General features: G+C 49.2%; 3 protein-coding genes across 4 annotated transcripts in view; 1 reads left to right on the forward strand and 2 right to left on the reverse strand.

The window, feature by feature from the left end:
• Positions 1–395, reverse strand: part of grk6 (G protein-coupled receptor kinase 6) — a 26,785-nt gene extending 26,390 nt beyond the window's left edge. For both annotated transcript variants that reach the window (XM_028420704.1, XM_028420703.1), the window contains exon 1: positions 167–395. In XM_028420704.1, the coding sequence (XP_028276505.1) occupies positions 167–218 (52 nt within the window). In that variant the 5' untranslated portion in view covers positions 219–395. The remainder of the gene's footprint in view (positions 1–166) is intronic.
• A 744-nt stretch (positions 396–1,139) lies between these two features.
• Positions 1,140–5,094, forward strand: nop16 (NOP16 nucleolar protein homolog (yeast)). The gene is made up of 5 exons (XM_028420705.1): positions 1,140–1,353; positions 1,797–1,905; positions 2,745–2,811; positions 3,165–3,271; positions 4,392–5,094. The coding sequence occupies exons 1-5, from the start codon at positions 1,247–1,249 to the stop codon at positions 4,533–4,535; spliced, it is 534 nt and encodes a 177-aa protein (XP_028276506.1). The 5' UTR covers positions 1,140–1,246; the 3' UTR covers positions 4,536–5,094.
• A 2,456-nt stretch (positions 5,095–7,550) lies between these two features.
• On the reverse strand, positions 7,551–17,439 carry LOC114446181 (ADP-ribosylation factor-like protein 9). Its single transcript, XM_028421656.1, has 4 exons — positions 17,165–17,439; positions 13,671–13,854; positions 10,344–10,519; positions 7,551–8,501 (listed from the first exon to the last, which is right to left on the reverse strand). Exons 1-4 carry the CDS (start codon positions 17,300–17,302, stop codon positions 8,328–8,330), a joined length of 672 nt encoding a protein of 223 aa, XP_028277457.1. The 5' UTR covers positions 17,303–17,439; the 3' UTR covers positions 7,551–8,327.
• Positions 17,440–22,894: the final 5,455 nt, after the last annotated feature.

The raw sequence follows: 22,894 nt of genomic DNA on the forward strand, positions 1-22,894 counted from the left end.
GACTTCTGTCTGCGCGTGTCATCAGTTCATATCCGGCTCACGGAACAGGATCGATCGGGGGGGGGGGGGGGGGGGGGGCGCAGTAACGGCAGCCGGGTCCGGGGCCCCCTCCCGCCGGTGAGACACCGGGAGAGCGGAGCCGTCGGCCCGCCGCCTCCATCCTTACCTTCCCGTGCTTTGAGCAGCACCGTGTTGGCCACGATGTTCTCCAGCTCCATGTCGACCCCGTGCGCGCTCCCAGCAGCGGCGGCACACCGAGCTCCGCGTCCCCCCGGCGGCTTCACTCACGGTTATCCCCTCAAGAAGCACCGGAACACAGCAGCACCTCCTCCCACCGCCGGCCGTACCTCCGTCCCTGTACTCCGGCACGGTCTGTCCGCTGACAGTCCGCGCCCTCCTCCTCCTCCTCCTCCTCTTCCTCCTCCTCCGCCCTCCATCACTCCGCCCTGAGCCGCTGTCACAGAGATGGAGGAGGCGCAGAGGTCTCACTCCGTCACAAAAACCAGTTATTAAAAACACACAGCACTGACGGCGTCTCATTGAAGGATCATCAATAAATGACAAGAACATGTCACAATAATAACAACAACAACAACAATAATAATAATAATAATAACAATAATAATAATAATATAATACTAATACTAATAATAATAATAATAATAATAATAATAATAATATCTCAGACATCACAGGGACAGCTGATTATTGATCCGCATCACCGAAGAGAAGGAGCTATGAGACGGGTCCAGAGAATCAAACGAACAGGTCCACAGGTGACCCTGGACAGGCTCGGGCCTGCACTGACATCTAGAGGACAAACCCCGCAGCTGCAGGGAAGCACAAGAGAGACGAGTAAATGTAGGAAGTTGATGCTGTGTGTTTGTGTGGTTCATGTTTTTAATATCGTGTTTATTTTGATGACAATCTACCCAAAAGATCAGATAATCAGTGTTTTATTCGTTTTATTTACTTTCTTTACAAAGAGTAAATTGGATAATTGAATAAATTGAACATGATTTTTTATTGACAGGCTGTTTGTTTGTGTAGTATTTATATTGTTTGTTATTAGGTTATAATTTGTTATTGTTGTTATGAATGGTTACAGGAAGTGGGCGTGTCTTGCAGTCACATGACCGGTAGTACCAGCCGTGCTTCCGGTTTCTGGCTGCACGCTGCCGCTGCTTCTCCGCTTCGCCTCCTCGTTTCTGGTCTGTGCTACAAACACAGAGAGAAAAGCAGCAACATGCCGAAAGCCAAGAAGTCCAGCAAGAGGAACACGTTCGACTACAACAAGGACCGGAAGAAGCAGAAGAAGAAGTTTCTGAAGAAGTACAACCCGAGGATAGAGGAGTAAGTAAGGCCACACGGAGCGCTAGCATGTTTGCTAACGTTAGCCTGCACGGCTGATGTTTACAGACTGTCTGTTGTCCTGGTGGTCAGTCTGTAACCGACGGGTCTGTGAGCTGGAGCGTTTAAATGTACAGAATGAATTGTGGGTCATTAATAGGAACAAATAAGTAGTTTAATAAAAGTTCTGGCTAATGTAAGAACTGGATGTGACCTTACGCTGAAGCTTGAATCAGATGTTGGCACTTTTATCTGTGGCACACATCTACAGAGCCTGGTCTCATCCAGACAGAGCACCTTTCTGAACCATCTGTGAGCCAGGAGGGTCCAGAAGGAGGAACACACACAAAGACAAACACACAGTGAATGTGTGAATCATTTTCCAGTTTCCATAAACCCCTCTGACGCATGTTTCGTCTTAACTCTAACTCGTCTTCATGTCTCAGTCGACAGGTTCGGCATGCGTGGGACAACAACAAGTCCATGGCCAGGAACCTGCAGGAGATGGGTCTGAGTTTTGATCCAAACAGGTCTCTACCCATAAAGAACCCAAAGGTAGGTGGCTGCTGGGCCAGAAGTGATCCACCACAGACACCAGGACGAGTCTCTGACAGGACATGGCGAGTCTCTGACAGGACCAGTCTCTGACGGGACGGGACCAGTCTCTGACAGGACCAGTCTCTGACGGGACAGGACCGACTGAGTCTCTGACAGGACGGGACCAGTCTCTGACAGGACAGGGCGAGTCTCTGATGGGATCAGTCTCTGACAGGACAGGACCAGTCTCTGACGGGACCGACTGAGTCTCTGACAGGACAGGACCGACTGAGTCTCTGACAGGACAGGACTGACTGAGTCTCTGACAGGACAGGACCGACTGAGTCTCTGACAGGACAGGACCAGTCTCTGACAGGACAGGACCGGCTGAGTCTCTGACAGGACAGGACCAGTCTCTGACAGGACAGGACCGGCTGAGTCTCTGACGGGCCCAGTCTGCTTCTCTTAGGGTGTTTTCAGTGTTGGACTGAGCCAGCTTGCAGAAGTCACATATTATTTCCACTTTCTTGTAGTTATATGTGCACGATTGGTTTGTGCCACACGGGGGCGCCAGAGCATTGCTCATGACATCCATGCTGCTGAACCTCTGAATGTCTGAAGCTGTTTGTCTTTCTGTCCTGAGGCGGATTATTGTTGCTGATTGATTTCTGGTGTTTGGTCATCATCTACTCAACTTCCCCATTGTGGGACTAATAAAAGTTTCTTAATCTTAAAACTCGTTGACCCTCGGGCTGACTCGGGTCACCTCTGAGGGGCCTCTGGTTTCCCTCCTCCGGGCTGAGGAGACGGGGGCAGGTTAAAGCCTGTGCTGACCTCATCTGTGTTTCTGTCCACAGCTCCTCAGAGAAGACAAAGGCACCAAAGCATCCAGCGTCATCGTCACCAAGCCCTACGTTCTCAACCGTGAGTGTCCTTTGTGTTTCTGTTTGTGGCCGGCGTCCTGTCAGCAGCTCTGTGTTAAGATGTGGCTGACATCTTGTTACGGATCATTTCTGTGTGTTCGAGAGCTGCAAATGTAGATTTTTATAAACAAAACCCATGAAAAGAGCTCAGTGTCTCACTGCTTCATGCTGAATATAGAAATCTTTCTCTGTTGTACTCACATAAACAGGACATGATGTCTGTTATGACCACTGAGAACACACTGATCATGTGACAGCAGGGGAAGAACATAGAAACTGCTGCAGGGTTATGTCTCTATAACGTGTGTGTGTGTGTGATCTGGTTGGTTCTGATTCTGTGTTTGGTTTGAGCAGAGCTGGAGGACCAGGCCAGCCTGCCGGAGAAAGACACCAAGACGTTATCGTCGGACCTGATCGAGTACGTCCAGTACATGATCCGAGAGCACAAAGACGACTACAAGGTGAGACCGGCCGCCACGCCTGCAGCGTTCAGTCTGAGTCAAATGTTAAACAGACCTAAACCACGCTCAGAGGATCCAAACCCAACATTCGCCTCCCTCATTAGTACTCCTCTGAGTGGGTCTACAGCTAAGCTAACGACTCGTTAATGTCAGAGAGCGATCGGAAGTCCCCTCACATATGAGCCAGGGAGAGTCTGACTGGCTCTCCGCCTCGGCCTTTGTGCTGAGCTAAGCCTCTCATTTTAATTGTCGTGTCATTTAACTGTTCCTCAGCAGCAACATGCTAAGCTAACATCACAAACGTTTCCCTGTCGGTACATTCAAGGACATCAGAGATCTGAGCGCCCGGTGGGGGGGGGGGGGTGTTCTTTCAGTCCTCAGTCTGAAGGGACGCACGTTACAGCGAGTGGCGGCGTTTAAATGGCTGCAGCTTTTATCAGAGGCGCTGCCTCCACATGGGTCCACGGCAGCTGCTTTAGATGTGAATGAGTCACGGCTGGGAGCTCTGCCAGCTCTGTCAGTCAGAGAGAGGGAGAGACACAATGAAGCATCCTTCACTGAAAACAGCCCTGACTGAGCCGCCGTCCGTCTGTTACATAAAGTCTGTGTGAAGGCTCGTGATCAGCACACGGCGGTGTGGATGCAGGATTCAAGGTCTGCACTACAGCTACACACATCAGACCTGCAGCTACACACATCAGACCAGCAGCTACGCACATCAGACCTGCAGCTACACACATCAGACCTGCAGCTACACACATCAGACCTGCAGCTACACACATCAGACCAGCAGCTACACACATCAGACCAGCAGCTCCTCCAGAGTCCAGTCAGGCAGCCACAGGCCTGTGAGGTCACTCTGAGGGGCAAAGAGGCGGAGCTTCACAGCTGTCACTCTCAGCAGCGTCACTGATTAAAAACTCTTCATATGATTTAAATGAGCGAGTTATTACGTAGTTATAACAGTTATTATCTCCAGGCTGTCAACATTTGGGGATTGACTCAGTAAATCCAGTAAAAGTTCGTCTTCAGTCCGTGTTCTGTTCTGTTCTTCTTCATTAAACTAACTCATCCTCATCATCATCGTCTTTCTTTGGTGCCTGTTCTGCCGTCCCTGCAGGCGATGGCCAGAGACGAGAAGAACTACTACCAGGACACGCCCAAACAGATCAAGAGGAAGATCAACGAGTACCGCCGCTGCCACCCGCAGCACTACGAGGCCTTCGTCGGCTCGCTCGCCGCGCCGCAGCCAGTGGTCCAGTAGGAGGACATAAGGGGGACGATCGGACTGAGCAGGACGTGTGTCTCTGTTGGACTTGTTTTATTTTTATCTGTGTTGTTACAGGAGCGTCGCCGTCCGTCTGACTGAAAGCTGATTTATTGACGTTTAAATGTCACGAAGCTCCGGTGATTTTTCACTTTTACCTGGACGGACTTTTTCTCCACTTTTCCTGCATCATGGACGCCGAGCCGGAGGAAGTAAAGATCCTGGCCCGAGCGCGGGGGAAGGACATCAAGTGATTAAAATGATCCACTGATTGTTTATTAAAAGCTCGCCAACCCTCACGTTCAGCCGTCAAACATGTGACTGTTTTAGGTCTTCTAGGGGTGGGCGTGGTCAAATGTCTCAGCAGCGCCCCCTACACTCAGTCAGAACACTTTTGTCCACATGTGCAGCCCATCAAGACAACAGAAGCCTCCTGGGGTGATCCTCAAAACCCAACAGGAACATCCACAGCGCCACCTAGTGGCTACAGGAAGTGTTTTGTTTTTCTATTGATGTCAAGAGAGAAAATAATAAATAATTGATTGGAGTAAATCTATTAGTGTTTTGTTGATTTTTAATGGACGTCAGTATTTTTCAGTAGCCTCCAGGTCATGTGACCAAGGGACAAATGACTCCATTGGGATTTGAGAGCTTCTCAAATGAGATATTAATCTGTATGAAAGAATGCAAACGATGCTGAATATATTAGGTCACGACAACAAAACGTTGACTTCCACATGTCAACTCCTCAACATGTCAGATTATCCACGAGAAATCCGTGAGCGTCTGCCGGCACATCGTCTGGTGTCAGTGGGTCCGTCCTCTGGGGGCCCTGATGGTGCAGCGCTGTGAGGTCGCCGTGCTCGGCCCCTTCCCCTCCTGTTTGCTTCCTGAGGTCTTCAGCCCGTTATCGGTGCTGACTCCTGTTGTTGTTTCAGGCCGCATCGACCTCGTCAGTCATTTACAACAACTTCCTGTCCGGCCCCACAGAAACATTCCTCCTCTTATCAGCTGAGGTCGGCGTTTATGGTGACGAGTGAAGAATTCATGACTTTCTTAAGGACTCGTTTATTTCACTGTGTCAGGAGGAATGTTAAGTCACGTTGGCTCCGCCCACTGAGTGACAGAAAGCTGGTTGAGTGTCAGTGTTGTGTTGAAACTGTGCACCATGTAAACAGGTGAAGATCTGTGTGTGTGACTGACAGATTCCAGCAGAAACCTGAGACCTGGTTCTACGGACTGCTGACGTCTGGATTTTCCTGGTTTCTGTGTGTGCTGGAGGCGGCATGTGGATGTTGTTGTAGTGAGGTGGGAGTGTTCCTGTGATGTCACTGCGTACATTAAAATAGTCCATGCACAGAAACTGAACATTGTTGGATTAGTTTAGTTAAAGCAGCAGTGTGGGGCGTTTGTCTCCCCCTCCTGGCAGTGAGAGTAACTACACTAACACTTAGGTTGACTGTGTGCCTGCGCTCCTTCTGTGTGTGACAGCCTGCAGGCTGAACCCGTTCTTTTCGTCGGTCTGTGTTCAGACCTCTGCTCCAGCTGTGTTAATCTGCTCCCTGGGTCCATTGTTTCCAAAACATTCTCACATCAGTGACTCTTAAATATGAATCTGTCCGAGCGTGACAGTGTGAAAGGCGTCGCTCTTCTCACTCTTGTGTTGGATTCAGACACCTCTGTGGAAAGAGCTGACTGCCGTCTCAGCGGTATCAGAAACCTCCTCCCGTCACGCCGGTCGGGGAACTTTGGCCGTCGAAACAAAGCCGAGCAGCCACAGAGGTAGCAGGACAGATCTTTATCTGTTTGCTCAGTCAGCAAACAGTCTCCACCTCTGAGCCAGAAAAACAGGCCGTTTGTAGCATATAGATCCAGCTGTTCGCTGACATCATCACAGATCTGAGGCAGCCAATCAGCAACAGGCACATCTGTCTGGACCTCTGTACATGTGACTGTGAGGTTCAGCTGTATCCATGGAGACAGAGCGTCATGAAACGAAACCACTGGACTGAAGACAGAGGCTGGAAACAGCCAGATGTTCAGGACAGTCATCCATTACTGGAGTCCCCTCACACTCTAATGCTCATCGGTGCTAGCCTGCTAGCTTTCTTTAGTCACATTCTGAGAAATAATCTTTATAATCTAATAATCTAGCTTTTTTCACCAGTGCTGGGATGTGGGCTGGTTTGTAGTCAAAGTGGACTGATGGTTGCTCTCTAGCTTAGCTTAGCTTAACTATAAGCAGTGGACGGTGCCAGTTACACTGTAAGCCTCTAAGTTTAAAGCACAAGTGTAGATAGATTTATTAGAAATGCTGTTTCTGTTTGACCTTTTTAAATGGATCAGTACATACGTACCATAGACTGCAAGTAAAGATGGACGCCGTGGTTCAGTCAGTGAGGCCGAGATGTTGCTGCCTTGTTGGTGAAAAGATGCCATCCTGGAATTGGTCGGTGCACCAGAGGTTGAGAGCTGAAGCTTCATCGTCGCTGCTCCACCCAAACATCCACCCACTTGATGTTCATGTTCAGGCATAAATGTGTATGGTTGGTTGGATAATGACTGAATATAGCAGTTCCTCTCCCTGCCAGAAGAGGCAGACACTGCACTGTAGCGTTTAGTACAGTTTAACATTCATGCTGGACCACGTTTGGTTCTGTCCAATCAGAGTCCAGTCAGGAAGTGCTGTCAGTTCTGTGTCTGTTGCTTCATGAAGACTTTTCTGCTTTGATCAGTTTGTTTCAGTCCAAGTGTCTTTATGCTCATGTTGTCCTCACAGAGACACAACAGTCCTCTACACACATGCTAGCTGCTACATGCTAGCTGCTACATGCTAGCTGTCAGAGACCATCAGCAGCTTGTTGTGTTTCATCTTTGATGGGATTGGCCGGCCAGGTTAGCCGAGTTAGCAGACAGTGTACTGTGTGTATGAATATGGAATAATGGCTCAAATCTGCATCTTGTGTCAGTGTATGTCAGCGCTGCAGTGATGTAGTGAGACAGCAGACTGTGTCTCAGGCTTCTGATCAGTTTATATTTAAGAAAAACACATTAAGACTCAACAACTGCTTCAGAAACGTGACAACATGCAGGAGTTCACGTCAAAACAACAGTCCTGAAGTGAAAACGACATCAACAGGAATAAAGCTCCACATTCGTTAAAACCTGTGATGACAAGCGGACACATCTGTACAGGAGGTCCAACACTTGGTATTGATACATTCAGAGTCCGTTTTCTACACACTGAGTGCAAACGGAGGCAAAATAATAATAAGAATAAGAAGAAGAAGAATATCACAGAAAGTCGCCCTTTAAATTTCCCCCAGAAAAATCCTCATAATCCATGAAAGGCAGCGCAGATCCTCCCAAAGCCCGGACCATGAATTCACAGAGCGGACGCTGCCTCAGTCCCCGAGGGGGGGGGGCAGGTCCGACCTGGCAGCCCGGCTCTGCTGACGCCTCGGAAATGAAGATCCACGCTGACACAAACCAAACTGCAGGCTGTACGTACAGTGGAAACAACATGCTGCTATACACAGTAACAAACGTCTGAGTCACTGGCAGGAGCTGAGCTCTGTGAGTCAGCCTTCATCCTTCTGTCCTCCTCTTCGTCACGAGTTGGAGGTGAAATCACATGAAAAGGATGAAGAAGAGGAGAGACTGAAAAACCGTCTCCTCCATTTTCCTCCTCCTCCTCCTCCTCTAGAGAGGAAGATGTCTGTGAGCCATCCCCTTGCCTCCATCTGTCTCCTCCTCCTCCTCCTCCTCTGCTGTGTGGGGGCACTGAGATCAGACAAGCTGGAGCAGGAGGTCCTGGACAGTGTCTAGGACCTTGCAGGATTTCCTCAGGGCTCCACCAGAGTCCAGCTGGGCCGCCAGGAGGAAGAGCTTCCTGTCCTCCATCACGGAGCCCAGAGACAGGGCCTCATGGAGCTCCGGCACGCTCACAGCGCCGGGCTTATCCTGCCGGAGAGGAGACCAGGAAAACTGGTCAGACTGATCAGAGATTTAAATAACACATTTATGTTTAGTTTTCACACAACAAAGGGTTAACAGATCCATCGAGATATTACCGTCCGCTGTAAAGATGTTTCCAGTAAGGCCGCTGGCTAGCTCTGTTAGCCACATCTTAGCCAGTGAAAGTCTGTCATGTGTGGAAGCTCCGCCATCTTTAACATGTTTACACAGCATGTCTTTGTTATTAGCACTAGCATAGTTAGCTTTAAGGTTAAAACTGCACCACAGACCTTCTGCTTGGTCTCACAAGCACATATTAGCTTTGTTATTAGCGTTAGCACAGGGGCTGTCCATTTTATTGATCTTTTAGTATTAATTGTAATAAATCAGACGAAGATAAACTGAGCAGAATGTTGCTGCATCAGACCTTTGTTCGTGACGGTGTTAAACGTGTGAGTGGATCAGAGAACGTGGCGCCGCCTCCTACACAAACACAGCGCTCAGCTCGGGCTGGAGCTTTGTGTTGGTGGTGAACAGCAGTATCACTGTCAGGGCGGCGGAGAGCTGTGACTGTACAGTGAACACTCCACCGAGTTCTATAGTTATTATTTAGTGTTTTAACTCTATCGTATGTTTTATTGGTAGTTTACTTTATAATATATATTGTTTTTAATCTTATTTTCTGCTACCGTGTCTGAGCTGTTGCAGTTTCCCCACAGTGGGACAGTGGGTTTCTTCATTATGCAGCTAACTGCAGCCCCGTGCTTCAGAGTGAGATGCTGCTGCTGTTTTCATGTCCGCCGCTCTGCAGCGCAGCCACTTTGATATAAAAGCAGTTGGATTTGCTCCCTGTGTTAATGTTGAACCCTGGAGCTGTCGACATTAAAGTGCTGCACAGTGTGGAGAAATATGATCCCAGGAAATGGGAACGTTTATTTCAGGACAAATGACGTCAAAACGGCGCCACCTGCCTGTGACGGCTGAAGGAGAAAAAACAGCTCCTGCTGCTGATTCTCTGTAAAGTGTCTGTGTTTGGGCACATGTTTAAATTCATGGGCAGCCACTGATTCCCTTTAACCTCCGGACTAAATACTGTCTTCATCTCCTGAGTGTATCATGTTCAAAGGTCAGCTGGTTAGCGGTTAGCCAGCTAGTTTGAACTTAGCTCCACGACATGGATTTGGTGCTGACGACTGGTAATCATTAAGCTAGCTAATTTACAGTGGTGCAACACAACAGTGCAGGGCGGCAGTAAACAACTGGACAGGATGCTAACTGCAGTTCCCTCATACCCCGTTCACACTGGGGAAAAAATGTGGCTTAAGCAGGATTCGGCCGCATCCAGATCAATCCAGATCAATCCAGATGTGTTTTTTCTGAGTGTGAACACCTCGAATCCAGCTGTATCCAGTTTGATTTCAATTGGCTCAAATGTGGCTCAGGTGTGAACGCAAATGTTGCGAGCGAATCCGGCTAGCGACACACTACTTCTGGTTAGCGATGTGCTACTTCCGGTTCACGGGGCGCGACACAGGACAAAAAACCGCACGACGCATGCGCACACGCGGTCCTACCGCGGCGTGAACGGACTCTGTATATTACGAGGCGCCACCTAGTGGTTTGGAGGACAGCAAACATGCTGGATGAAGCCGGATTGAGTACGGACACAAGTGTGTGCTAGCCAGATTTGAAAATAGGTCTGAACGCATCCAGCTTAAAGGCTGTCTGGGCTCAATCCTACTCTAGCTGGAATGACTTTCTCCAGTGTGAACGGGGCCTCAGTGACCACAGGTGTCGTTACTATTAGCAGTTAGCAAACACCTGCATGCTCCTTTAATAACAGGTTACCTGCTTGTTTCCCAGGATGACCACAGGCAGCTGTGGCTCCACCCTCAGCAGGCGGTGCAGCTCGGTCTTAGCCAACGGAAGGCGGCTTCTGTCGGACGAGTCCACCACGTACACCAGCACGTGAGTCTTTCTCAGGTAGTCGGACCAATAGCGCCGCAGATCCTCTCCACCGCCAACTAGAAGCACATGTGACAAACGGTTAACACTGTGTCTGCGTAGTTTTATTACGACCTGCAGAAACAGCGGCGTGTTCAGGGATCAAACGTTCCGTCATTGATCCACAGAGAGAAGCGCGTCCCTGACTGAGAGGGCAGCAGTTTAATCTGAGCTCTGCTCTTGTTGTGGCGGAGGGATGAAACAGGCTCAGACGGCACTTCAACATTATTTATACCCACATTTCCCCCCGGGCAGTTCGGTCGGACTCGTTTCTTTTCTGGTCTCGTGCCTCCAGACACGATGTGTCCGAGCAGAAATAAATCTCTGTATGTTCACAGGGTTCAATTAGTTTGTTTGTGTTGCTTCTGAAGACTCAAGCTATTCTTAGTTTGCAGGGAAAGTACATCAGAAAGGACATCTGAGGACATTTAACCCTTTAGATGCTATTCACACACATCGAGTCATCCTCACCATATTCAACATGGCCGACCGCTAATAACGCTCGTCATGTACCGGCTCTGTCAGAGACTCTTCCTCAGAAGATCTGACCAGCGGCGGGAACTCATTAATGCCGGACCTTAAGGAGGAGGTTGCTAGGAAACTGTGAAGTGGTGCTCCTGAAGCTGATGTGATGTGGCAGCAATAAATACCTGTTTACCTGCTGAGGGTGGGTCTCAGCGGGGCGCCCGTCCTGCTGCTCTACACGCCGCCTTATTAGATACCCGCCCACATGCGTACACACACACACACACTGAGTCATACGGCTGTGAACGATGTGGGTGTGAGCTCGCTGCCTCATTGCTGATGCAGGTCTCTTTATGGTGGGACAGACGAAGTTAACTGTTAACAGCTCATGTGTGACTCCTCCCCCCTCCTCCCCGGTATCTGACACCTGAGTCCTGATAACACATCCAAAGTTCAACCAACACATTCCAATGTTGTGTCAGAGTCTGCCTCCCTGCAGAGCTGATCCTCCTCCTGAGCAGCAGAGGAACAAAACACTTCCTGGAGCGGCCTCTAGAGGGCTGGCTCCAGTTAAGCTTGTTCCACACTCCAGGAGAACAAAGAACTTTCTTCTCGCTCCCCGGGTGGCAAGAACAGGAAAAAAGTCAGTTTCGGCATGGAGGTACCATACTCCCCGAGAAGTGTGTGTGCAGAACTCCTCATTCGGCCCTCCCACTGCAGCACACGTCACACACGAAAGGTTGACAATGCAATTGTATGCACATGTGCACAGTCGTGGTGACCTGGCCTAACGAGCTGATAATGTTCAGGGCAGAGGGCGCACAGCTGACAATAGATAGAAGATCAGAGCAGCTGACTGCAGCAGACCTCTGGTCTGTGTGAGTTTAACTCTGTGAACGTGTGGATGACTGTCTGCAACAATACATCCCGTCTCCCGGTGTTTAATGTGCGCGAGCCGCTGTAACGCCGTGATCAATACTGGGATTAGTTTTTATCGCCACCTTGTGGACAGACGCTCTCCTCTGTGCGCCGTGTTTCTCCTTCCAGCAGCTGTTTGCCAGCTGCTCATCTAAACTGTCCATCGTCGCTGTGCTTCCTCCTTCTGTCTGTGTGTTCTGCACCTGAAGACGCTCTTGGCTTCAACACATTCATCACGCCCACAATAAATTCCGACCAATCACAGAACTGTTCTCGCACAGCACTGAGAGAAAAAGTTCTGCCCGGGCCATGTGTCCGAGAGAGCTGCAGAACAAGAGAACAAGAAGAAAGTTCTTTATTCTTGTGGAGTGTCATCATTTTACGACTTTTTCATAGCTAGTAGATATCATCTAGGGTTTTTATTGAACTTTTGACCTTAGTTTTGCTCATTATTTCGTACTATGTGTGTATGAAATGTTAATGTGTGCACGGCCTCTTCCTCCTCCATGTATAATGCTGTGTTTCTGTCATCAGAGGATTTTCTGGGCTGCTAATGTCTAAACAGACTCTGTGAACACTTGCATCAGTGTTACAGAGGAGGGCTGATCATTTCCTTCTCTTAAATCTGCCTCCGTCTGAGTGTATGTGCAGTCATTCATGTGGAGTTTAAAGGCTTTTAGCTGGATTTCCCTGATGGCCCTCATGAAGGGAGCTCATCAGCCGCTGTGCACGGTGCAGCTCCCTCCCTGTCAACATGCCTCTGCATCAACGTCAGACACACAAAGGCGCTGACATTTAATGCGGCGAGATGTTGAAGTGTTCTGGCTGAGTGGGCGGCGGTGTGCGCTCCTCTTACTTCCAGAGATGAGAAACAGATTAGCGGCGCCCACCGTCTCTGTTCAGATCATGAATACACCTCTGAACACACGGCTGTGTGAATGGAGACCAGAGTCATCCGTGTTATTTTTAGTGCTTTCTGCAGAGCGCCTCTTTACAGGACTGATGAGCCGGCCTCTGCTGTTAGGACCTGTTTAGCTCTGATAGTGAACAGAAGCTGCTTCCCTCACTGAGCAGGAGCCAGAGATCAGTGTGTGATTGCTGCTGTGCTGGCAGTGACTGACGGCGCTAACGCTCAGGGAGGAAAACACCTCTGAACAACAGCTGGATACAAATGGATCGATGCTCCATTTACACTGACGTCAAACCTACCGCCTCCACTTCAATAACGTTACATCTGTAATAACAACCGCTTTGAAGGCAGCGGTGCGTTTACTTCCCACTGTTCTTATAGTTCAGATCTGTGAAAAGCAAAATATGACAGAAAGAAGCATCGATTTGAAAGAATTCTACTTTTGCTACTTTAAGGTGAAACTGAGGTTAAATTTGCTGTAATTAAAAGTTTGCTGCTAGCTTAAATCAAGCGCTCTGCTGCTATGGAAACTGTAGGTGTGTGGGGATTATTTAAACATGAGGGAGCTGAGGACGTGCTGGCTGTTGCTCTCTGTCACCTCCCTGCAGTCCCTCAGTGATATTTCATAGAATAGAAGAGAATATACTTTATTAATCCCTTTGGGAACGTCCCTCAGGGAAGCTCGTTAGAACATTTCTGAGGTTCATTTGTGAAGGAACAAGTGAGCGTCTGTTCTCAGCAGAGGGGTGGAACCCTTTCTGTTTCTCTGCTTCATGCTGTTTGATGAAATATAAATGGCTGCCTGACCACGCGCACACACACACACACACACACACACAGCGCTGCTGTTTGATTAGCACGGGTAGAAGCAGTCTTACTCTCCAGGAAGTCGAGCTGGCAGGCGGGGGCGTTCAGGCTCATGAAGTTGAAGCCGCGGGTGGGCCGACACCGGCCCCGCTTTGCCCCCGGCTCCCCTGGGGTCAAACCCTGCAGCATGCTGCTCTTGCCGGCCCCGTCCAGACCGAGAACCAGAACCTGACGCTTCCCGCGCTCCTCCTCCTCCTGCAGGCAGAAACAGAGATGATTCAGTGTGTGTGTGTGTGTCGACCCACTCTCACCCCACAGTGAACAAATGTCAGTGGGAGAGTGAGATCCCTGCAGGACGGCTGACGTCTGACGACATGATGCTGCTCATACAACCCAGACATAGAAGCTCCACCCCTTTGCCCATATTTGGATTAACCAGGAAATGGAGGCTCTCAAAGGAAGCAGATTTTATTTGTGTCCTCAGACGACCCTGATGCTGGACTGATGTTGGAGCGACTGAATGAATTCCGAACGTGTCGGCCTCAGAAAGCTCTGACAAACACGTGACTCTGAGAAAAGGTTAGGGGGCGGGTCCTCTGAGTGACACCGCGCCGCCTCCGTCCCTCTGAGGTCCCGTCTGTCATCTCTGCTGTAAAAGTCACACAAGGTTGGTCTTTATTCATGCTGTGAGCTGATGTGGAGGCTAATTACCAATTCATATCAGCCGTTAGAGCCCAGGCGCTCCGGCTGCCTTATTAAAATGAGGCTTCATCTTGCTGATGGATGATCAGGTCCTCTAATTTGATTCCTGGACAGATAAACCTGTGAGATCAGTCACGGAGGAGGCACCATGATGAGGAAGAGCGTGTTTGTGGCTGCAGCAGATAAACACGGCTGCTTCGACAGTTCAGAGGCTGGTCTCAGGAGACGGAGCCGGAGGCTGACGGTGCAGCTGCTGAGCCTGCAGAGCAGCCGGGACGGACTCCTGGCTCCTGATTGGCCAGCAGTTTATCTGAAGCGTTACTCCATCCAGTTGAAATCAGGATGTCTGCACTCATTTCTGTTGATGCCTGTCCTTCTCGGCTGCACAGCTGGAAGTGACAGGGCTTTAGCATCTTGCTCAAGGACACTCCAGCGCAGCCTTGGCAACACACAGGCTTTAACATGGAGGAGCACTGAAGGGCAGCTCGCCTGCAGAGCTGAACCTCAGGACGAGTTTTACAGTGAGAGAAGAAGCTGCCGTCCTCTGAAGCAGACTTCTGCTCTGATTAGGTGTGACGCAGCTCAGACACGATTCTGAAGAGCCTCAGATACACTCCTCACAGTCAGAGGATGGATATCGACCATGATTAGCCTAGCTTAGCATAAAGCAGTGAAAACAGAAAATGGCACCTCAGCTTTACCATTTTGGTTTGAGTCCTTCTGGAGGCTCCGACCTAAGCTCCACCTCTTTGTCTGTATTTGGATTAACCAGAAGTTTAGGAGGCCTCGGCCAGCATGGACCCTTTGGAGGGTTTGTACCTGTTTATTTACCGACTCTGTCAGTGCAGTTTTAACTAGAGATGTCCCGATCAGGTTTTCGTTGCCCTCGAGTCCAAGTCATTGATTTTGAGTACCTGCTGATACAACAGCCCACTTCCATGGGCACAATACTTCAACAAACTGCCTGAAACACATCGCCACAGATTATAAATACTTCATCTCTCCCAAACCAAAGTTCACCAAAGGATAGGCTCATCCAAGTCCTGAATCCAGGACCTCTCGCACCCAAAGCAACACGCCGGAGAGTCATCCTGCACTGCGCATTTAAGAGTCCTGATCGGGAGGTAACGTCTGATTCCGATCAAGTCTGAAACCACGTAATCGGGCCTGATTTCCGATCACATGATCGGATCTGACATCCCTAGTTTCAACATCAGCGGAGTCAGACATGTGTTCATGTGTGTTCAATCTGTTTTACAGATGGTTTCTGGTGTGAAGAACAGCTGATCTGTTCTGCAGCTCCAGCAGCTGATTCCTCCGCTGTGACTGTGTCTCACTGCCCCCCCCCCCTTCTGAAACCCCCCGAGGTCACGAACACGCCGCTCAGCCTTCTGAAATCGACGACATGATTCCAAAGTATTCTGGAACATTTCAGCTCCTGGGACGAAAACATCTCCCGTCTGCAGACACTGACAGTATTATCCTCTGAAGACGGGCTGAGCCAGATAACGCCGGCTAAGCCCGTTACAGACGGACGGCTGCTGATTGAATCAGGGAAACAAGATTAGAGACATGCAAATAGATTTATTAAGCGATTTAGGCTGCAGCTGGAGCACTCCGTTCAGGACTCATTCATTAGGACCACCAAGCGGCCGCCTGCCTCATTCAGTCTATTTCTGTCACAGCCTGTTGTTTTTTCATATTCATCTGTTTTCAGCAGCTACAGCTGAAACTCTCCATTCATTTGAATTTATACTGATCAAAAATTAATTTGCACAAAATTAAAGAAATTAACGATTTTTTAGCAATTCCTGCTGATACAGCTGTTGTTATATGCAGGATACGATGTTCACAATATGTCTAAATTAAGCTAAAAATACTAAATACTGTAAAAATGTGCAGCTCCAATGTCACATTTTGAGAATAGCTCTCACCTAGCTACTGGCTGCTAGCTGGTTTCTGTGGGTGCTTTCCGAGCTAGCATGTCCAAGCAGCCAGTTGTCGTTAGCCAGCATGCTAACAGAAAACACACCAAACACCTCAAAGTTCCACACAGTGCGACTATCAACAAGTCAAAATGTCCAGGGGCTAATACCATTAGCTTGTTTGGCCCCTGGTAAATGTGGCTACGTATTAGCTTTGTATTCGTGCTACCTGTGACATTAGCCGTGTAAAGATGGCCGACATGACTCCATCTCCTCCCACTGTAAAACAAACTTGGCAGAAATGGGCGCTAACGTCTTGTTAGCTCATTCAACTGTGAGAGGTTGAAGACGTCGCACTAATACAATGCAGTAGAACGGCTAGCTGTAGCTAGCTAGCTAGTGTAACCATAACAACCAGTTGTTGCTATCTATTTATTAGCACCGAATCGCAAATGTTAGCTACTACTGCTGCTATCTGTCTAGCTGTGGTTGCACTCCTCAGTTATTCAACATTTAGTGGGTTTATTGACAATGTTTTTATAACAGAAATTTTATAACAGATTTTTGTATTTTAGTAATTTGACTCTGAGCCACATCTTCATCATCTTCATCACGGTCATCACACCATGCTCCGTACATCTCTTCATCGTGTTTTAACTGGTCCATCATCATCATCTTCACCACTTACATCCAAGACACCTTCATCCTTGTTTATAATAATGTACTCATCCTCATCCTCACCACCCTGACTGACTCTTCTTCATCATCACTTACATCTTCATCATCATTATTACCATCATCTTCATCATCACCACCACATACACCAAGCATCCTCCTCTTCCTCTCATTCAGCAGTAACAACAGTCTGTGAACCAGTTTAAACATTTGAGTAATGAACAATAAAAATGAGCATGAACCGGTCAGACGCGCTCCCCCACCTCCTTGATCGTGCAGTACTCCGCCTGCGGTGACCATATCCTCCTCTTATAGAAGTAGTTGAGCGCGATGAAGAGCGCGGAGCCCAGGGCAGCCACGGCGGCGGTCAGGGCGATGGAGATGTGCCGGAGGAGAACCATATGTGGAGCGCACCGCACCGCGATCAGCGGCTGGAACCTGGAGCACCGAGCCGGGCGAGAGAGGGAGCGAGAGCCGGGCGAGAGAGGGAGCGAGAGCCGGGCGAGAGAGGGAGAGAGAGAGAGCCGCTGCTTCCTGGAGCAGAGAGAGAGAGCGAGTGAGAGAGAGAGAGAGAGAGAGAGAGAGAGCGAGAGAGAGAGAGAGAGAGAGAGAGAGAGAGAGAGAGAGAGAGTGAGTGAGAGAGAGAGAGAGAGTGAGAGAGAGTGAGAGAGAGAGAGCGAGAGAGAGAGAGAGAGAGAGAGAGAGAGTGAGAGAGAGAGAGAGAGCGCGCGGCTGCTTCCTGCTTCTGGCTGCGCTGCACGCGCTACATGTGACCGCGAGGCGCTCCGCTTGTTTTTGTTTCCAGACCCGAGCGGTGCTGCGTTCAGGGGCGGCTGGGAGACGTCACACCTCCACAGTAACGTGGCTCTCACACAGACAGGAGAATCAATCGATCAAGTAGTTGATCGACAGACCAGAGATAACAGATCCCGTGTTTTAGAGGGTTAGAGGGTTTTTTACAGGCCGGAAATTCAGAATAATAATCTTTATTTTTGCGTGTAAAATGAAATAAAGTTATTAGCAAAACGATTTGTCCAGCAGTATTGACTATGAACGTTCTAATAACACTTCTAGTATTATTAGAACTTCTTGATGCATGTTCTGTCAGCCTTTAGGCTTGGTCTCTGCGAGGCAAACATTTCCAACAGACTTTAAACGCACCACAAGCAGAACAGAAGGAGCTGAGTTCTGAAAATGAGCTGCCTGTTTTAGACCGAACAGCAGGCAGGTTTTAGGTGGATAATGCTGGAGCTGTGGGATCAGATGTTTGATGGTCTGTGCTGGTTCTCTCCGTCAGAAACAGACTCTGAGGTCAAGGACCCCACCTAGAGTCAAGATCTACACACGTCTTCAGACTTCTGCTCACCAAGCCTGCACAAAAACAACCTTTGTGAGCAGCAGACAGCCCACTCATTTCAACCATGCAGACCCCAAGACTGTGTTTCCAAAACTTCACAAACACATAGACTTTCCAACTCGTGGCAACAACACACTGGACAATGTTTACACCACCCAGAGAGGCGCGTACAAAGCCCTCCACCTCGGAGCTTCTGATCACATCACTGTTATGCTAATGCCAGCATACAGACCACTGGTAAAAGTTGCCAAACCGGTCCGAAAAGAAGTGAGAGTGTGGCCGGAGGGAGCCACAGGAGCTTTACAGGACTGTTTCAGCACAACAGACTGGGATGTGTTTAAGCAGGCTGCAACCCACAACAACTGCACTGACCTCCAGGAGTACTCAGAGACTGTCACTGCTTACATCACCAAATGCATTGATGATGTAACTGAAACCAGGACTGTCAGCATTCGAGCCAGTCAGAAACCATGGCTGACAGGGGAGGTCTACAGGCTGCTGAGGGCCAGGAACGCTGCCTTCAGAAGAGGCGACGACACCAGCCTAAAGTTAGCCAGAGCCGACCTGTCCCGTGGCATCAGGAAGGCGAAGAGACAGTACTCCAGGAGGGTTGCCCACCACTTCAGCGACAGCAGGGACACCCGGAGCCTGTGGCAGGGGATACAGACCATCACACACTACAAGCCCCCACCACAGACCTGTGACAGCGACACCTCTCTGCTGAACCAGCTGAATGACTTCTTCGGACGCTTTGAAGCACTCAACAGCACTCCTGCACAAAAGATCACATCCTCTCCCACTGACCAGGTATTTTCCCTGTCCCGAGCCAGCGTGAAGACATCTCTCAGCCAGATCAACGTACGCAAAGCTCCTGGTCCTGACAACATACCTGGCCGTGTGCTCAGAGACTGTGCTGAGGAGCTCGCTGAGGTGTTTACAGACATCTTCAACATCTCACTGAGCCAGGCTGTTGTCCCCACCTGCTTCAAAGCCACCACGATCATCCCTGTGCCGAAGAAGTCCACCCCCCGCCTGCTTCAATGACTACCGTCCAGTAGCACTCACACCCATCATCATGAAGTGCTTTGAACGGTTAGTCATGAAACACATCCAGACGGCCCTCCCCCCCTCTCTGGACCCCTTCCAGTTTGCATATCGGCCCAACCGGTCAACCAGTGATGCTGTTTCCACAGCACTCCACACAGCCCTCACCCACCTGGAAAATAAAGACTCATACGTTCGAATGCTGTTCATAGACTTCAGCTCAGCATTTAACACCATCATCCCACAGCAGCTCATCAACAAACTGGACCAGCTGGGGCTGAACACCTTGCTGTGCAACTGGCTGCTGGACTTCCTCACCGGGAGACCTCAGACAGTGCGGGTCGGCAGAAACATCCAGCACCATCATAATGAACACCGGGGCTCCCCAAGGATGTGTGCTGAGCCCCCTCCTCTTCACTCTGCTGACCCATGACTGCACGCCAACACACAACACCAACATCTTTGTGAAGTTTGCGGACGACACAACTGTGGTGGGTCTCATCTCCGGTGGAGATGAAACACAATACAGGAATGAGGTGCACCTTCTGGCCGAGTGGTGCAGAGACCACAACCTCTCCCTGAATGTGGAGAAGACAAAGGAGATGGTTGTGGACTACAGGAGAGCACAGAGTCAGCACAGCCCTCTGACCATCGACGGTGCTGCTGTGGAGCAGGTGAGCAGCACCAAGTTCCTGGGTGTGCACATCACTGAGGACCTCTCCTGGACTAACAACACTGCATCCCTGACCAAGAAGGCACAGCAGCGCCTCTACTTCCTCCGCAAGCTCAAAAGAGCCAGAGCCCCTCCCTCCATCCTGTGCACCTTCTACAGAGGGGCTGTTGAGAGCATCCTGTCCAGCTGCATCACTGTGTGGTACGGAGCCTGCACCGCCACCTGCAGGAAGACGCTTCATCGCATAGTGAGAGCAGCTGAGAGGATCACCGGCGTCCCTCTCCCCTCCCTCCAAGACCTCTACGACAGCCGTCATCACAGGAGACCCCACCCACCCTTCACACCGCTTCTTCAGTCTGCTGCCATCAGGAAAGAGGCTGAAGCCTCCGGGCCAGGACCAGCAGACTGAGGGACAGCTTCATCCACCAGGCTGTCAGGAAGCTGAACTCTCTCCCTGCTGCGCCCCACTTTCTCCCCCTACAATATGATCAGCATAATGTTCAGTAACACACATAATAAACTCACGATGACATGATGAAGTAATCCCAGACTGCTGAATACTGCTCTAAGTCTCAGCTTCTGGTTTTGTGATCAGCATCACTGAGGAAAACTCACCCAGTCACTTTAAAGAGGATCCTCCCTGCAGTGCAGCACATTGAACTGCAGATGGCGCTGTGGCACTGCACGTTTGTTTGAATGTTGTTTTTAAAGTACCGTGCATAAAAAATAAAAATAAAACAAATTTGTTTTGCTTTATATTTTAATGGATGTCCCCATGAAAACAGATAATCTGGACAGATACAAAGAACTGGGTTTAACATGACAGTATCAGTACATCAGTTATTATACTGTACTCTTATTTTGGATTATAGTGACACTTATACTCCTATACTCTGTACTTAACTGCATTTAATGTAACTTGATACCTCTGGCACAAGAATTTCCTTCGGGATTAATAAAGTTTTATCTTATCTCATCTTATCTTATAGAGCCATTCAGAAAATCAATTACAAACATATATCACAAAATTATAAAAATATATCACAACAATTTAGTTAATCATCATCATAATTTAATTTATTATGATTTTTAATTAATTGATTTTTTTTAGATTTAATCTATTTAAAGATAAATTCACTTTAAATTTTCATTGTTTTGGCATCACTTGAATTAATCTATTGATCTGCCTGGAACGTAATTAACTGTTGTGACCGGAAGTCGTATTTTGTTGTCGATGTTTTATTTTGAAACCGGAAGTGGCAGTGAGTTACCGCGGAAAGCTTGATGGCGGTCGAACGAAGTCATCGGGACTGAGGAGAGACTTCACCGCCGCCGCTTCTTCCCCCGTCCGGTTGCAGACGCACAATTTACCGACACAGCGGAGAAGTTGTGGCGGGTTTGCGGGATTTAAACACGCGTGGATTCGTTCGTTACTTCCCCCCCGCGTCTGGCGGCTAGCATCGGTAACTGCTGCTAAACATGGTGGCCTGTAGGCAGCGCGGAGCGCGGACCAGCCCGGTCTGGAGCGTTTCGGAGGATTTCTGAAGCCTCGCGGAGCGTCTGAGCGGAGAAGCATCGCCTCCCCGGACACACGGAGGCCTCCGTAGGGGGGTTTATAATCGCTTTTTCTGAGGCTGTTCACGGTGAAACCGAGCAGGGGCTGACGCTGCAGCGGCGGAGCTGCACCGACCGTGCTCCGTGGACCGTGGATAATCGTAGTCTGCTCTCAAAGTTGTCACCGGGCCACCTCAAAGTTTCCAACCCGACCCAGAAAAGTTGCAAAACATGCTGGAAAACACGTCAAACGACGTCACGGAGTGTTTTTGAACACGCCGTGTTTTTATCACGGATGCGTGGGGATGCGTGGGGGGACAAGTGCAGCCTTCTAACAGACCCCCACCCTCCTCCCCTCCCCTCCACTTTGAGGTTGGATTCTCTGCTAATCTGTGGATTATTATGGATTATTAGTATGGCCTAATCCAGAGCACGGCGCGCGGAGCTGACCGTGAGGTGATGATGACACAGAAAAGCCACGGGCTGCCTTCGGTACGGTGATTCTGAGCAGAGGGCAGTTCATTACATGGAGACTCGCCTGACATGCCAAGGAAGGAGTTGCCACTACCTGAGGGTTGGGAGGAAGCTAGAGACGATGATGGCAAAGTGTATTACATTGACCACATTAACCAGTGCACGAGCTGGATCGACCCCAGAGACAGGTAGGAAGGATGCGTGACCTTTGACCCGTGGATGATGCGCATCAGTGCTCAGACCTGCTGCTGTCTTTATAACATGTTTATTAGATCCCTCATAGGAACCATCGGTCCTGTTAACATGACTGCATGTATTTATGTATAAACAGTCAACACGAGTACATCATGTGTGTCACATGTCATGTTATTCAAGGTGCACGCACCATCCAGCCACATCTCTCCACCCTAAGTCTTAAAACCAAAGTAAGTCTCTCCATACAGTACATTGCTCTAATGATCCCCACTTTCAACCATTTTCTGGTTATGGCTTTACTATTTTTTGCCAAAAGTATCTTCAATAAATATTCATCCCTCAGTGGGACCGTTTCCGGCACTTTGCAGAGATCTACAGTAACAAAAGAGTATTCTAAACCCAGGCCCGTTATTGTATTGATCTCGGTCCCTCCAGTGTGGCTGGGTTTTGGACAGACCCATGTCGCCTCCACATTGTCTCCAACAGACGCCCCGGCTCTGCATGTTCACTGATCTTGAATGTGCAGTGGTTGCTTGTTTCTTACAAGTTGCCTTTTAGCAGTGTGTCTGTCAATCATCTTCCATAATTTAAACCTTCCAGGAACATTTGTTGTTTGGCTGTTGGGGCGCCTCAGCTTAATAACACTCCTGCTTGAGGAGATCGCACAGACAGAATCCTTGTTATCCTCCAGAGATC

Source organism: Parambassis ranga, chromosome 14, assembly GCF_900634625.1.
Source record: "Parambassis ranga chromosome 14, fParRan2.1, whole genome shotgun sequence".
NCBI lineage: Eukaryota > Metazoa > Chordata > Actinopteri > Ambassidae > Parambassis > Parambassis ranga.

Bases quoted from the DNA above. Each gene is read 5' to 3' on its own strand.
- nop16 (XM_028420705.1), top strand. From the start codon at position 1,247: ATGCCGAAAGCCAAGAAGTCCAGCAAGAGGAACACGTTCGACTACAAC. The intron at 1,354-1,796 runs GTAAGTAAGGCC...TTCATGTCTCAG, and splicing joins TACAACCCGAGGATAGAGGA to TCGACAGGTTCGGCATGCGT. The intron at 2,812-3,164 runs GTGAGTGTCCTT...TGGTTTGAGCAG, and splicing joins CAAGCCCTACGTTCTCAACC to AGCTGGAGGACCAGGCCAGC.
- LOC114446181 (XM_028421656.1), bottom strand. From the start codon at position 17,302: ATGGTTCTCCTCCGGCACATCTCCATCGCCCTGACCGCCGCCGTGGCT. The intron at 13,855-17,164 runs GTGGGGGAGCGC...TTCTGCCTGCAG, and splicing joins AGTACTGCACGATCAAGGAG to GAGGAGGAGGAGCGCGGGAA. The intron at 8,502-10,343 runs GTAACCTGTTAT...CCTCTCCGGCAG, and splicing joins TCATCCTGGGAAACAAGCAG to GATAAGCCCGGCGCTGTGAG.